The sequence below is a fragment of the Neodiprion fabricii genome, chromosome 2 (assembly GCF_021155785.1).
Source record: "Neodiprion fabricii isolate iyNeoFabr1 chromosome 2, iyNeoFabr1.1, whole genome shotgun sequence".
Taxonomy (NCBI): Eukaryota; Metazoa; Arthropoda; class Insecta; order Hymenoptera; family Diprionidae; genus Neodiprion; species Neodiprion fabricii.
In genome coordinates this window covers 33,809,023-33,825,864 of record NC_060240.1, presented here as the reverse complement: position 1 = coordinate 33,825,864, position 16,842 = coordinate 33,809,023, and the positions used below count along the sequence as shown (strand labels likewise).

Genomic DNA, 16,842 nt, shown 5'->3' with positions numbered 1-16,842 from the left:
AATTCATTCGGTATTAGTTGTAACAGACAACGACGAGGATCCGTGAATTCTTTTACGCTAACTTCTACATTTACTTTAATGTATTTTCGGTTTATTATACCTCGCTGCAGCTCGTTAGCGTAATTACAGGTATATCGAGTAACGAGTTCCGTAGTTGCGTGCAGAAGGTCTGCAGGACTCCACACTAATCACGATATATGTACAGTTTGTTGTGATGCGATTACGATAGGCATGTATACAATATAGCATACCTTGAACCAGCATGTGATTGGTAAATTACTCGGGAAAGTTGAGTATATATTGTACCATACCTGCGTGGGGAATATAATCTACCTATCGCAGAATGAAGAACTTCGTTGTGGCGATAAAATTATTTTGAATAATAGTATTCGATAAATCGGTGAGTCGATGATTCATTTCAATTCAAAATTTTTATATTTCTTTCGTTCGATGTAAAATTTACAGCTTATGGGTGGTTTATACCTAATCGAGACGTAATTTACTCGGTAACGTTTTTCCACAGCGTGTCATTGAGGATGTCGCAGTGCTTCATGACGTTGGCTACGGAAGTTGCTTCTGATCCTTCTGATAATAGGCGTAAAGTATAACTATTACGCATGTTCGTTACAAAAAATTTAATACGTATGAAAGTTGAAATAGCAAATGAAGTAATTTTGAATAACGATGGTCAGGAACTTGCCGTGCAGATATGAGAAATCACTTCAATGGACTACAAAGTCGTTTTTTCCCTCAGGTAATTAACGTTCAAGGTGAGACGCGTTCAAGGCTGCAATTCTCGAATGTTGCAACGATGCACCGAAAAATAAATTCTGATGCGTCAATGATTGCTTCGTGCTCCAGTTATACAGTATACCTTATCTTTGAAATCCCTATTTCTGACTAAAAGAATTGTTAGTCGTAAACTTACAAGTTCAATTCAGATTCTCGAGTATCTGTTCGACATATAGTTGTATTTAACAAAGTTAACAATACACGAAATGTGTAAAATAAACATTCGAACATAGTAAAGAGTACGAACTTCCATCTGGTTTTAAATTCACAATTAGGTACATTATGTGGCATGGAGCTTGTTCAGTAAACTATTTCGTCACGGTTTGATCGTAGAGGAAGCTACGTCAGCGGTTGAATGCTCCAGAGTTGAAAGTTGATACTACATACAGAGCTCGGAGTAGGCACAAGGACATTTTTTTTATGCGGGTTAGTTAGTCACTGATATTTTGTATGTGTATCCGAAGTCTCGAGTTTGTCGGAAGTCGATACGGACGGCTGCCTGGCTCTTCTCGCAGGCGGTAGGTTTCCTCTTTGCGAACCTCTAACTTTGTCGGAGAATCGACTATACATACATGGTATAGTAGCGTACAACATTAGTTGATACCCTTCAACGGCGGTCGGGTTGGACTGCTTTTTACAGACGTTAACAAGTCACGAATCTTGTGCTAAAAAACTCGTTCTCCCTGGAAATTATCTGTAGATTTTCCATGATATTTTCTAGAAATAAGAGTAAGTTTCGTCAAGGCCAAGTTCAACGAATCTTTTGCTGTATAACGTTTCCCTAGTTTTCTCATTTCATAATTCCTTATTCCTTGTTCGAAACCATTGAAGATATCAGTCAAAACATGAATTATTTCCCGTATCAAACATTGTATATTTGGACAAATGGTATAACCAGATTTTTTTTTTAAGACGTACTACCCTTTTCTATCGATCCCCGTAATTTGTCATTAAAAAGTTTATGGTAAACCATCTTCGTGGTCAACAAAATCTCCGACAGAATACATCAACACAGACCAACAAGAATCAAGATTAATAATGCAGCCAGGGATGATCAGAGGATCGTAGGATGAAGTTTAGAGGAGCTGGACGCTATACGTGGAGAATTATTTAGGCGTGGCTTCATCAATTAGTTCCGACAAAGTGGACCGAGTGGAAAGTGAAACATTATTCAAAGTTTATATATAGACGAATATAAGTTCCCGCGTACGTAAAATGGCGAATACGATAATGGCGAGCCGTTGCAGAAGAGAAATTGCAAACTTATAGAACCGGTCAGCACTCAAACTGCAACCGCAGTATTCTTGGAAGTCTTAAAACAGCTACGATTGCACTTAGGCAGGTGATGTATGTACTTTAAACTGCGTACTCAGATGAATATCACGCATATATATGTATATATTATATGGTTATTACTTGATATATATATATATAATTTATCTTACAATCAATCTCACTCGCATAAAGTCAAGAAGACCATGAATCAAGAACTCACGAATCGTCTACAGCCTTATGCAGGAATCTCTTTTGTTAAGTTTTTTTTTTTTTTTTTTAAACAGTAGTTCTTTCTCGCGAGAAAAATAATGGCGGAAATACCAGTCTTTAATCTTGTTGCATCTTACCGAATCTACCTCGTCGAATTTTCTTCTGCAAAGTTTTTTCACCGTATCGGTATACATAATTTTAGATATAATCGAAATTTTCAATGGTTGCTCATCTTTATTGGGCTAAGTTTCTGAAATCTCAGCTCTTCGGTATTCAGGACCTTCGATAAACCTTCAATCAAAAACGAACTGTTTATCTTATATTACATAATCCTGATACTTGGTCTATAAATATATTAATACATGGAAAGCCATAATTTGGATTGTGTCGTTTTTTCAACATCAAAAACGGTCAAACCGAATAAACAGTATTTACAAAAAGGAATAGAAGAAAAGAAATTGTAGATTTAATTTGGTAAAAGATGAAATTCATTCGATCTAAGAAAAAGCGCTGCTATCTGTATTAAGCTACATGGAAACGGTATCAGTGACTACTGAATCGGAGCGCGATGAAAAGACGGCTTGACTTCAGCTGATTGCATAACTCTGTACATGGTTGTTAGAGGTCGCCGGCGACGGTTATCTTCGTACTGAAAAATAGTTCATTACGATTAATTTTTCTTTCGCAATTATTCGAATAAGTTGAAAATAAAATGTGGTATGAAATTTTACCATCATATGCCATCATGACCGTTGCCATGGCGATTCCTGGATACGCAATGTACTTCATGAACAAAGCCGTTCTCGGAAACGTAAGACACAGTTTTGCTTTACATAACCTTCATGTATCAGTCCCCATTTCACTGTCACAAGCTGGAAGATTCGATACCATACATTTGCGATAAAAGATAATTAAAGAACAGCGATTGATTTTGTGAGGAGAATCACTCGGTCAAGTCAATGGTCTCGGGGTACCGAATCAATTGAACGCAAACTGCCGTTGACGATGAAAAAACGTTAATTCCACTTTCAGCTAGTGCAAAAAAGCTGGATTCGGTTTACTCTGCTAGTTTGATTTCTTACAATGTGAACTAGTTTTTGTCTTACTCTCATTTGTGATTACAGCCGTACAAAAGAGAAATGCGCTATCGATGGGACCGCCACTTGTACATGAGGGACGGTCGGCTGACGGATGGTCGGCCTTACGAAGCACCTGTAAGTCGATGAATTTATTCATTTTTTCATTAACCATCAGTTCTGAATCATATAATTAAATACAATTTGCCTCAATTTTCTCTCAACTTGTTCTTCTTTCTGCTAATCATTTAGACTATGTGACTGTGAATGCCAGTAATTCTTGAAATCTTTCTTACAGGGACTTGAAGCTATTCCTGATTAATCGAAAGCTGCTAATGTGCTCACTCAATGATGTAGAGATTGAATATGGAAACAGCTGTACCATATATGTACCAATAATTTATAACAATAAAATTCCTGTTACAATCTAGATGAACAGCAGTTTGAGTGACGGCTCTCTCCTTTCAAACACATTTTCACTTTTCGCATCAACTGAAATCTGTAATTACTATTATTATTTAAAGAAAAGTAATAGTGAAAATAAGGGCCAAAGGATTACAAAAAATGTGTAGCTGAAAATTGAAGATAAAGAATCCCCCAGTTCATTCAGGCTTTGACCAAGTTTGTTCTTTGCTGTATAATTTGAATAAAAATGACCAAGAACCATGAATGCCTATTGTGACTGTTTTGTGAGCTTTTGAAAAGTCAAACACGAACTTCAAACTAGATTCAACTATGTACATTCTTTATTAAAACCACTGTAACTAGGTGACACAATTTTTCATGAAATTCAGCTCTAATCAATTCCCAACAGTTTTCTACAAATGGTGTCATCATTTATGAGAAACACTTGCTGGCGTTTATGTTATTCAGAGAATAACAGAGACTCATTGTATTTGCGTGAATTGATTTTGTTCTCAACAATTGAAACCGAATTCATTGATCATTTTATGCGAAATCTAATATAAAACTTATTATCTTTTCTTCCTCCAACAAAATTAACGAGCAGAATGGGGCAGGGTTGAAATTCCGAATTTGAAAGGTACTGAAAGTACAACTCGGACAAGTCAAAGTTGTGAAAGTGCGAAAATGAGAAAATTTAAAAATCTAAAATATGGAAATTCCGAATGATCAAAGATTCTCAGTTCTGTGAGTTTCTGGCTTGGGGGAATTTCATTACGTTGATCTTTCGTTTTGTTATATTTCGTTTTTCTGATTTTTTATACCCACTCGTTGAGTAAACTACGCTGCAATAATATATTTTACTTCTCGGAATTTTGCTCCATTGGAACTTTACTCTATCATAACTTGAATTATTTTTGAGTCGATGGGTTTCCGACCCTTCGAAACTTTATTGTTATATAAAAGTTTTATTTCTTTACTTCAAGTTTCACCACCAAATAATTCGGAATTAGATGCTTTCGGAACTATTGAAATTCAGAACCTTAACCCTGCCCGAGCAGAGTAATGAGTATTTACAAAGGTAGTAATCATTCACTGTAATCTGCAGAGGTGATCGAGTGTTATTTTGTTTCATTTTCCAAGGATAAGAAATACTTAATTTTTCTGGAAACTGTATTACAACCATTATTGCGCTTCTATTGTGGGTCTATTTTCGTGCGTCTGTTCCGCAGAGTACGACATTAAACCCAGAAGCGTACAGTCTGCTTCCAAAATTGTGAGATCTTTAGTGGCGCCTAAAAACCGAGTTGATAATTCAAGGTCCTTTATTCTCAAGCGTACTCTAGCTCCTTCGACATAATTTCTGAAACAAAATCACAGACTTCACGATACCTGTAAGCAGTTGGAAGTACATAAATCAATTTAAATTTTGCTATTCCTGATGATATTCGTGCAACAAATTATGCAATAAATTAACTATCACTTTTTTAAGCAACTTAAGAATATTAATTCTAAATTGCCACATTATCTCAGAACGTCTTTACTATCTTCAACATTCTCTGAATTTGTCTTAAGATGGTCTAATATTAGAAGAAGTTATCTATTTCAGAGACATTCTGCAATAAAGTGAGCGGTAAGTTTATTTTTACAAAGAATATTGCATAATAATAGTTCTTTATGCAGCTGAAGTTAGCAGCCAAATACATCAAACTTTTTGGAAATAGAAAAATGTAGTTCAGTTTTATCCTCATAATTCTATAAAAGAATAGGGGGTTCAAGGGGCTAGCATTTTGCGTAGCCAGGAACTGTTTGTAAGCTGATCAAATATGAGTATTAGGTAGTTAAAGTAAAACATTGTGCTTTTTTTCCAATGTCGAATTAGGTATCCAAAGTTCTGAATTTCTGAAGTAATCCCAAGCTCAGATAGTTCAAAGTTATTGTAAATACAATTGGGAGCATAAAAAATTCATAATTCAATTTATAGCGGAATACTGGAATGGGCTAAGCACTTACTCTCCGTTTCTCGAGGGCCGTGGACAGACGCAGTGAAATTTCCATCCAAAATCAATATACAGATCATCTTTGACGATATGGAATATTTGACCAATTACTACTTTTCCCTGTGGATCACCAAGCTGCAAGAAAATGTCTATAAGTTAATTTAGGTGAGCGAAAAGAAGCACGAGTTCAGATTGAGGTTAAGAATAGCACGTATCGTTGAAGCAGTCTTACATCGATGAATTTCGAGTGACGGAGCAACGTAGCGAAGGATTTTGGAGCATTGACGACCTCGGGCGCCGGGGCTGTGTATTTTTCGAAAGCTTGAGCAAATCCACTCAGTTTCGGCTTCTCGACGTTTGAATCCGTTGCCTCGGACACGGGCGTTTCTGTCGTGGGTTTATCACTGCTCAAACATCTCAAAGATGTAGATCCTGGTTTAACAATTCTTGCAGCACCACTGAACGAGCTTGCCGTAATGCGACAAGTTTTCAGCGCAAAACACTGCATTTCGGCGAATTAAGTGCGGTTAACGATGTTAGGTTATGCTTCAGAAAACAAACTCCAAAAAGCGTCTGCTCTCTGTCACCTGGCGGCGTTCGATGCCACTAATTTCACGTGATGGACAGACAGATTGTCGCTGTATTGTCGAAACTGGATTCCTCGAAATAGTTTCAATTTCTACCGTAAGATGGCGCATGAAAATTGATACATGCAAGATACACGCTGGTATCTACACACATTCGCTCAACATTGTTTATCTGACGCTGATCAAGACGTCAATGAAAAATATATCTGAGAGCACGGAGAGCACTAAACAAATTGTACAAAATACAGGGTGTCTCATTTTAACTTAGATAGCTGAATAACAAAAAATTGCAAGCCAATCAAAAAATGTTTCAAATAAAAGTTATTGGGTGTCGAGAGGGTGACCCATGCCAATAGGGGTTTTCATTTGAAAAACACAAATTGACTTTCAAATAACCTTAAAAATGAAGGTCAATGCCAAAATAAAGGTCATAGTTGGGTCAACCCCTCGATACCCAACAAATTTTATTTTGAACCTTTTTCGATTGGCTGCAATTTTTTCACTTATTCAGCTGTTTAAGTTGAAATCGGACGCTCCGTATGTATGTCCACGGAATTCATAAACAGGTAGTTATCATGTGGTAAAAACGTGATTTTGGAAGTTAAGAAACGTGTCTTCCATACGTGAACACCTGTAATGATAAATATAGAAATTCCCATTTATTGTAAGATATTACGAATAGTGATCCATAATGTTCAAAAAATTTCGTAGTCTGCACCGTACTTCATCGTTCTTGATATTAAGAAGAAGCATTATAATAAATACAATTTAAATAGCGTTACTTAATACAGTCAATTCTCGATCATTTCTGCTCTTCACATCAGACTCGTGGTGTAACAGTAGTAAAAAATAGTCCAGAGCCCAGAATATGATCAATTAAAAAAAAATGTAAACATCCGACTAGTTGGGTGTTTATTGAAGATCGAAGAGGATAACTAATTCATAAGAATATGAAAAATTACGACGACAAAGTGTAGTTAAACTATCGAGGCTCTACTGGACTGCTAGCTTCTTTAATTTTAATCGAGATTTCGAACAATCCATGTGACTAGTTTTAACGTATACATATTATGATTTATTTTCCTACACACTAATCAACCGTTCAGTTAATCTGAGCGGAAATACTGATAAATAGAGTAGATTTACCACACAAGCTGAGTAAATTTGGAAATGATTTTCATACTTATCATATTAAAGTTAATCACATTCAAAGCTGACGTAAGAACATTTCGTAGAAACAGGCAACGCACAATACAACGCACTTATAGCCCAATGGCTAACGTATGTGATTGTGCAAATTTTTACGTATTACGTCACACATTCACAACAACGTATAATGTTACCGTGAATACGTTTAATCCTTTGAGCGTGTTTATTTGTAGACACGTATTGTTTGAAAAGAATTAACACTGCTCTTCGACCAAATGGTCTTAATGTTAGGTTGTTGTTCGTATTTACGAATTTTTTTTATCGACCACATGTCTTCCACCAGAGGTCACATTTCACGTAATAGTGAAATGTGAACATGGTTAATCATTGAAATTGTAACACAAGAGTCGTATTATTGTCGCACCAGTATTTATGCAAAACCAGCTACTACAGAATGACGTTGGTGACATTAAACTTGACTCAACACCGCAGTTCTCTTAACTACTGCGAATCAAGCATCTTTTTTATACCCACGTAAAGTACACGCGTGCATATTGTTATCAATTGTTAATACGACAGTTTGTGCGGCATTTAAAGCTATCGTAATTGATATTGTTCAACTCTCACAATCAGTTGTAATCCTTGGTTTACTTCTGACGAAAAAGTTTCGCAAACGCTGCACCCTTATACATAGCTGTTTTGAAATCGCGCGTTTCATATGGTCCTGCCAAAGGAAAAGCGTGAATATGAACACGCTTTGCACCATTCCTAATGTGGTAAAAGAGTGAATCAACGCTGGTGTCGGCCAAATTATACAAACGGCCCAGACCACTGTGAAACCTCCCATATGACCTGTCATTATTGTCAACAATTTCACATACGTTCTACACCTGAAACGAAACAATCGATACTGGCTTTATCTCGCCAAACTGGCGTAGGATGGAAAGAATTGATGACATTTCAAACTTCTGCGAAATAAATTTCAATTTTCCAACATACCATTGGTTAGTGGTTTCGTGATGTTTGTTCACGTCGATAGTCAGTAGCGCCGTGTCCTTCTTCTGTCGCTTTATCGTAATCACAGTGACGATGTACAACAACGTGTTGCACATATAAACGACGCTGCTGAAAGTCAAGCTGGTCCACCAGGTAAAAGTCAGGCCTGTGAACCGAGAAAAAGAGTTAGATGGTCGCGGGATAAATTTGAATTTATTCAAATCTCATAGACATTTGGTCGATCATCATTCGTACTTACCAAATATTTCATTGTGGAAATACGGGACGTAGCGCATTACAGCTACGGAACTTAAAACAATAACAGCCGGTGTTCCCCAAGCGTAGATCATGCAAAGGACGAATTTTTTCTGGTTACGCTGATCTACATTGGAGTCGGCAGACTTCACGCTTCTGCAACAAGTGAAAACTTTTGAAATTCGATTATTATTTTCGACCATTGCGCTAATCGAGAAATGAAAAAGGTTTGTCAAACCATATCGACGAAAGTTATGAACGATATTGCAACGCACTCCTCAAACATCTACGGATTACTTACCGAAACGTTCTCCAAATATTAACGCTCATCACGTTCAGCCAAAGGACGCTGGCGATGTCACAATATTGTACGACAATTTCTGAAACAAAAATCATGCTCATTCAACAATAAAGCTCCGCCGATTCTACCACCTGCTGATTGATCAGACCAGGGATGGGCAGTCTCTGAGTACATTTTGTACTTAAAATATCTTCAGTAATTACGAAGTACACGATACTTATGTACTTGATACCGACTAAATGTCGAGTCCTGATGTACTTCGGACTTTGTGAAATACGAAATATTAAGTACAGATTCATTCCATACTTTTTGAAATAGAAAATACTAAGTGCAAATGTATTTCGTACTCAGTGAAATGAAAATTATCAAGTACTGATGTATTTTGTACTTTGTACAATAGGAATAACTAATTAAAGTTGTACTCTTAATGTAAAGACTTACATGCTAATTCAGTATTTTATGACGTTCTTAAATACCTGAAGAATATTTCGTATGAGAAAATGATTTCGTGTAAATTCAAAATAGTAAATGAATAGTTGCAACGTAAATTTTTGAGAAAGAATTTATTCATTTTCTGAAACATATAACGGTAAAAAAAAATTAGAAAAAAATTATAATAATAATGAAGAAGAAGTTTGAGTTTCTCCGGCAAAGATGGTAAATATCGGAGTTTGATTTGAAATTTGATATGTATAAATTCTGAAACTGCAGTGAGTGATTCACGAATACTTGCAAGCCACGTTTATAAATACCACTTAGGAGCCTAGATCGTATATTACATATCCATGTATCACGATTTGCATCCAAGGTTTCGTGACGAACACTTTAAAATTGACACTCGGAAGCGTCAATTAAATATAAGATGCGATAATAATTATTTTACCACTGAGGATATTCAGCTGGACATAGTCTCTCAACCCATTTGTAATCATTATTCCCAAGGCGCCGAGGTAGAGTCCAACGTAGGCGGCGATATAGGAGCGAACTATCATTCCATGAAAAGTCCTCAGTTCAGGTACTATGGTGTAGCAAACGAATACTGCCAAAATTATGATAAATTGGATTGACCAACAAATGGTGTCCCAGTAGTTCATGCTGGCTTTAGGGTAACATACCACCGCCAAATATACGGAAGAATTCGGATTCCGTAAAAGGCAGTAATTGTCAAATCCGTGAGATTTACTTCCGTAAAAATCCGGAGTATAAATCGAACCGTTGGGAAAAGCGTAGAAATTTTCCAGCACATCCAGGGTCGCCCAGCCAAAACCGCAAGGATAATCAGGGACGATGTGAAAATCCTGCAGCGTCAGGTTCTTCTGCCCATCGTCGATGAGAGTTCTTATTTCAGGGAAAATGTAAACGGTATCATCCTCCACACAGCTTTGTTCATACCATGCCTTTTCCAGCGGACAACAAAGTTTCAAGCACGTTTTAAAGTCACACAGGCATCCGACTGTTATCCGATCCTCGGGACGCGTTGCGTTCGGCAAATTGATGTCGCCCGAGTCTTTCGCCAACCCCGAAGACATCGACTTCCGTCTGGACAAATTGACAATGGCGTTTGACGGACAGGATTCCCTGAACCCGTCGACTTCGGCTCTCCCCGACACAAAAGCCATCGCGTAAATCACCGCAAGAAACACTCGACCGCCGATCATTTACGCTGATGGCCGCTGTTCGATCGATATGAATTTTTATGGTTCTTCCGCAGCAGAGAGGTTTTGTTTGTATAATTCTTCAACGTTCGGTATCCGCATATATTATGCAAATATCACTGTCAACATACTCAGGATCGATGTCCATGTTGCATAGAAAATGTGTTTATGATTTATAATTGTATTTTCTTCACAACGAGCCAGCTTAGACCTCGATTCTTGCTTCCGGTCTAACTCGCGCCATGATCCATCAACGTTGCTAATGATACTTCAGACAATGCAGAAGCTGCGGTGATTTCTTTTCTTATCGGTTTCCGCCATCCACGCAAGCTTTGCTACCGCGGTGAGATGCTGAAACATGAAGATATTTTCATTCAAAGTTTTACGGAGACGGCCAAGAGGCATCTCAAATAATCTGAGACGAATTGAAGAGGAGAATTAAAAAATGGCAATTGCAGCCTTTTTCAAATTCACCTCTCGATTTTATCGTGCACGATCACCACAAGTGGTGCAAACTAGCTCAAAACGATTTTCTACCGCTTACGTAACTCTTTGCACACGCGTGTCATAGTGATCGATAGGAGGAATGCGTAAATAATTTTTTTTTAAATTCATAGGCGCGCGCATGTTAGTCCTCGGGCAAGGCAAGTCAATTACCAACCGAAGCTGTATCGACCTTTCTGACGAGAATACTAAGAGTAAGAAGTATATACGTATGAACGTTGGGACGATTTTGGATAATTTACGAATAAGCTTCGAGCATACGTATAGACTTACGCATTGCTCGGCGAAGCCGCTTATTAACGGACTGAATAAAACACCTGAATCAACGGTAACTTCGAGATGGAAGTAGCCGTGGAACGATCCTTGAAAATGTATGAACAAGGTATTTCGAATTATCCCAACTCTAAGATGTGACGCGCGTTACATTGGTAATGCAGGGTTTCTTAGGAAGACACGAAATTAGAATATTACTACTATTAAGACGGTGCTTGTAGCGAGGAACTCTGTGAAGAGAGTTCGATAGAAATAGACCGAAATAACGGTGAAGTTTTGCAGAATAGCAGAAGTTCGGAATGCTGCAAGAGCGATATATTTTCTCCTATCCCAGAGCAGCCAGCTTTCGACTTACCCCGGTTTTCGACAGCGCTGTAAAACGATTTAAGCTTCACCCGCAATTCTATCGTCACTTGAATATTAAACGGTAACGTTACGGTTAGGCTACCAGCGGAAGACTGGTATGGTGGAATTACGAAGTCGAGTGACGAGCTCGATCTCAGTTTCGAACCATTCGAAAGTGGTATCCACTACTACCAGGGAATAACGCGTGACCTGACGAGAGAAGACGAAGCCGGTAAAAAGTGTGTTATAAATGCGTAGAACTTATGCCCAGCACTTAAATAGTGAATAAGTCAGTATTACTTACGTATCGAATAGTCCAGTGGTCTACAAGTAAGCGCGACTTACATACGATACTTAAATACGATTGCAAGGGTTCTCCAATAGTGACGAAAATGTTATTCGAATCAAGCTCCATTACTCTAACACTCCTGTGGTCCAATAATCTTTTATTTTCTTTTTTAAGAACAGGATGAACGTTACGAATTTGCATCAGACAATGGTCATAAGTGATGCGAATTGGGGTAAAAGTTGAAACGATATTTTTTGAAAAACTATATCGAGTCGAGACTAGCCTTGGGAATTGGAAGATACACCTGAACTTCTACTCTGTAAAATTTCATTAAACATTCTGTTCATATATGCTAAATTCTCGTCATCAGTTGCCGCATGTAGTCAGTGTACCATATATTATTCGTATAGCCTAGAAACCAAAACTGTTTTTAGCTTATGGGTTATTGAAGTATTCGTAGGAAAGAATACATCTACACTTCACAAACCAAGCGTGAAATCAACAACACCTCGAGCACGGGAAGGAAATCGTTATTATTTGGAGATAGTTGGCTACAGTCCAAACGAGGCGTTACAATAAATAACAATTCTATCAACACGTGGCAGCTATAAATACCTAGAACTCAGAATCCATTATACATTATCGCGCGGTTAAGAAAATGTCATCCAAATGTGGAAAAATTTTACCAGTATAATAATAGCTGTCATTACGCACAAGCCTGCAGGATAAATTCGTCTTGCTGATTCACTCTTGGTCAGTTTGAATAATTCCTTTTTGATCTTCGAAGATTTTTTGATCCATAAAAATGCAATTGAAATATAAAGATATAATTTAAAACCGGCAGGACTTTCAGATACGATCTTTGAACCACGCAATGTATTATCAAGGATTTGACACCAACAAATCGTTTTGCATTAGGTATGTCTTTGTAACTTTAAACGAATGGAATTTTCCTTAGTAGGGGCAATTTTTCAATAAACTGCATTATTTTTCTCAATAGAACCACACGCGTGATTCAGCATGTTCGATAAACGTATTTATCTCATAGTCAGCCTGAGAAACTTAAAGTGCTTTTAATACATTATGAGAAGACTGTTTATTTACATCGTCCTCACAGCTGATACCTAACGCTAGTCATAGTTAAATGCAATATCCATTTATTTTGCAATTCTACAAGTTTTTTCACGACATCGTATACGTAAGGTTTAACGATGTTGCTTTTTGAAAATATCAGGAGATCGTGAAATGTACGAATAGTATATTCCGTTAACGAGTCGCAAAGAATAAAATAATTGTTCGCGGATAGATTTCGCGATGGAAATTGAAGTAAATATTTTTTCAAATGTCACTACGAAGATCAGTTTCAACATGAAAGGACGAAAGATCGATAAAAGCTGCTGGCGTGTTTCATTGCGAACGGAGATATGAGAAGTGACGAGAAATGAAGAAAAAATTAAATAAGTAAAAGTTATCCGGATCCATAATCGAGCATTGAACAAGAGAAGTTTCATTGTTACAGTTTACCCAAGCTTGCGAAATCGACCTTGAGAATCACTTAAAAATGAATTAGCAAACTAGATAAACATCACGTAGCAAAAGTTGGGGCAAAGAAAAACCAAGAATTTTCCCAGAACAAAGAACGGATTATTTTATAATACACAATCTATTTCTGGTCCGATGTAGCCTTAACATTCGAATCGAGGCGTGTAAAATATAACTCTGTTTAACGAACTGAGTTTACGAATTCGAAATGGTATAAAAAAGGATGGGATCCCCCGGTGCAATGAAACCTCAGGGTCGCCTGGGATGCGTAGCCGGGTGATTTTTTTTTCCACCAATTTCTTCATGCCTCGGAAACAAGTTTCTCTCGGTAATAAAACTGCCAGCACACGCCTTTCCGAGTCCTGCTACTCGTGGTTCTTCATTGATCATCCGCGACGCTCACAACCAACGATTCCGTCACACGAATACCGTCAATCATGGAAGCATTATCCACGACGACGAAACGTCGCGGCTCACTTGCGCTAATTAGAGTCGCGGTGTCCAAGAGAACGCGGAGATCCACTTGACGTCGCTTCCCAACTGTTACTGAGGTACAAGCACAACGTAACTTACGATTAGCAGTAAGTGCGTAGGTGTCACTGCAGACGTGAGAAGTTCAACATGCTTAATGAAAAGTGCGTGGTAAAACAATTACAACAGACGCGTACCAGGCGTTAAAAGGTCTATTAATATGCAATTGATCCACGCATTGACTGCTTTTTTTTTTTCTTTCTTTTTATCTTACGCCAAATATTTAGTTACGACTCATTCCCGAAATTCTGAACTTGCCTAGTTTTCCTTTCTTTCGAGCTAAGTTTACACTTAACTAACCGCAGATGAATATTTCTCTTCCAAAGCTGCATAGTAGGTAGCATTCGTTCATTTCTTTTCTGCTTTTTTAGAAAAATGTAAAACGAGTCCATTGAAAATTCAGAGAATCAATAACGAATCGAACGAGACTCGTTAAGCGTTTACATTATCGTCGGATTAGATAAGAAAGCAATAGGTATGTCAGTTTAAAATAAATCTGACCCTCAGGTATCGGCGTCTCATAAGTTTGCAGGCAAAGTTGTCTGCAGGTCAAGAGACTCCGCGCAGCTTGCAATTAATCAAGTATCTGCTCCGTAAGGTCGATTTTTTTCTTCTGCAGCTCACAAACGCCACAAGTTTGAAGTGAATTTTCCACCCTAGGTATTGCAGTTGGTTAATTTTATGATTCTTACGAATCTCGATACTTGAACGCGAAAAATCTAGCTGACGTCTGTCATCGCGAAGACGATCATGAATATTCAAGCCAGCCTTTTAAAATCACCGAGTATACGTTAACTGTTTTATTTCATGTCGAGTTTATCGATTGTATCGTATGTCGAGTCTTGAGCACAATGAACAGCACATACCATTGACGCGTGGAAAGACGTGTGGTAAAAAATGAGGCTTCTAATTACTTCGTTTCAAAACATGCACAGCGACACGCACAATCCGTTTTAATTTTCAGCCGAACGGCTTATGGTGAGGTTGTTCAGTTTGGCTTGCCAGTTATAGATACACTGGAGCGAATACATATTGCCATTTACTTCCAAGCGGCAGTGAAGTTCCGTCTACGCTTGAGCAACTTGGCCGGCCGAAAGTGTCGTGCCAAAAATGGGTGTCGCGGCTTAAATATCAAGTTCATACTTGTATTCATTCACGCTCGATCTTTTATAACTTTTCGCATGGATTTAGCATTGAAATTTATTTCCGACGACAGTATCTATGTATATATTAGATTCGCTGGACGTCACAAGTCAAACAAGCCGTAAGACGCGCCGTCTGCGATGGAAGTTGAACGAGCGCGTGCACATCCATTAATGAAAACCGATATCTTAGGCAAACCGCAGATATCCGAGTGCCGAGGCAAGATTGTACACCAATAACTTCCTAAAAGTCGAAGGTCTTTGCTACAACTGTTTCCCAAGACTGAGGTGACATGATTTTCGGATTACGTTGTTTAATGTGTGGAAACTGATTGCCCCAACATACGTAACTGGTTATAGGAAATAACTTGCGTTTAATTACAGCGTACACGTGACGTAGCGATGTGTTTTCATTTAACTGTTTCAATCGAAACGGAGTAAGGAGATTTCACGAGTGTTAATTGATTATCAATTAGCTGTAATGGTACCGTGATTCGTAAACAGATTGATGCTCCTTGGATTTTTGTGCTACGTTCCTCGTGTGAATACGGGAAGCGTTGTTTCTAGTTTGGTAAGTATCATTCGAGCGAATTTCACTTTATACAGCAAAAATACGAATAGATTGATTACATGGTTGTATAAAAGAAACAATCACGTGTCTAGGAGTTATGCGATGTGAAATAACGAAATGAGATAAAAATTCGAAAATGTAAGGAAAAAATTTCAGTGGGTGTAAGAGGCCGCTATATTTCATCGCGATAGGTATAAATAAAAGAGAGGAAGTGAAAAAATAAGGCCAAACCATCTTCACTTTTCGTAGAAATGGGCTAAACAAGTAATCAAACAGCTTGTCTTGGACGTGCCAAAACCGCACTACAGAACACCAAACTTAAACTAAAGTCGAGGACGAGTAGCCGCGGAGCGAGCTGAATGATAAAAAATAATTAACGCAATTACAATTACTGAAGCTGAGCACGTATTCTCGCTATTGCAACGAGTACAGGAAGAAAAGCCATCAGTCAGTCAGAGAGAGAGAGAGAGAGAGAGAGAGAGAGAGAGAGAGAGGGTGTAAAATTTAGCCGTTGATTAAAATGACTTTGCGGACGACGTTACGTAAAAAATTGTACATTATTCCGGTAGTTCGTAAAGAAATTCAAGTTTGCCATGCGTGATCAGGTGCGCGATGTCCCTGCATTGTAAGGGAAAAAAACAAGAATAATAACATAATATTATTGCGGCATTAGAATTAGAGCAATTAGCATACCGCTTATCTAAATCTCTCCATTAAGATTGCTGTCAAAAAATGTTTACCGAATCAGTCGTAAAACTCGCCTGTACATACATATGTGTATCCTTGATTGAAAAGATTATACGAGAAGTCCGGTTCAAGATTCGACAAGAATTTCTTTAGCGTTGTCGATTCCGTAGTTGGAAGTTGGAGCTGCTAAATTTTGGCGACGAAGAGTGACCTGGTTCAGGCATTATCTTCGGATCAAATTCTCACGCTTCTCGACGTGT

The 16,842-nt window shown here is 37.9% G+C and overlaps 3 protein-coding genes across 7 annotated transcripts; 1 reads left to right on the top strand and 2 right to left on the bottom strand.

The window, feature by feature from the left end:
- The first annotated feature begins 2,946 nt into the window (after positions 1 to 2,946).
- LOC124175545 lies at positions 2,947 to 3,783 on the top strand. The gene is made up of 3 exons (XM_046555914.1): positions 2,947 to 3,088; positions 3,402 to 3,491; positions 3,652 to 3,783. Exons 1-3 carry the CDS (start codon positions 2,990 to 2,992, stop codon positions 3,673 to 3,675), a joined length of 213 nt encoding a protein of 70 aa, XP_046411870.1. The 5' UTR covers positions 2,947 to 2,989; the 3' UTR covers positions 3,676 to 3,783.
- LOC124175544 (28S ribosomal protein S28, mitochondrial) lies at positions 2,966 to 6,833 on the bottom strand. Its single transcript, XM_046555913.1, has 3 exons — positions 5,988 to 6,833; positions 5,769 to 5,890; positions 2,966 to 5,118 (listed from the first exon to the last, which is right to left on the bottom strand). The coding sequence occupies exons 1-3, from the start codon at positions 6,261 to 6,263 to the stop codon at positions 4,941 to 4,943; spliced, it is 576 nt and encodes a 191-aa protein (XP_046411869.1). The 5' UTR covers positions 6,264 to 6,833; the 3' UTR covers positions 2,966 to 4,940.
- A 149-nt stretch (positions 6,834 to 6,982) lies between these two features.
- On the bottom strand, positions 6,983 to 16,183 carry LOC124175538 (probable G-protein coupled receptor Mth-like 6). Of its 5 annotated transcripts, none has more exons than XM_046555905.1 (6): positions 16,127 to 16,183; positions 9,927 to 11,049; positions 9,044 to 9,122; positions 8,747 to 8,898; positions 8,491 to 8,653; positions 6,983 to 8,381 (listed from the first exon to the last, which is right to left on the bottom strand). In XM_046555905.1, the coding sequence occupies exons 2-6, from the start codon at positions 10,699 to 10,701 to the stop codon at positions 8,108 to 8,110; spliced, it is 1,443 nt and encodes a 480-aa protein (XP_046411861.1). In that variant the 5' UTR covers positions 10,702 to 11,049; positions 16,127 to 16,183; the 3' UTR covers positions 6,983 to 8,107. The 5 variants fall into 5 exon arrangements, with proteins under 5 accessions (XP_046411861.1, XP_046411860.1, XP_046411858.1 ...); XM_046555904.1 differs by lacking the exon at positions 16,127 to 16,183 and adding an exon at positions 15,097 to 15,180; XM_046555902.1 differs by lacking the exon at positions 16,127 to 16,183 and adding an exon at positions 13,900 to 14,181.
- Between the last annotated feature and the right edge of the window lie 659 nt (positions 16,184 to 16,842).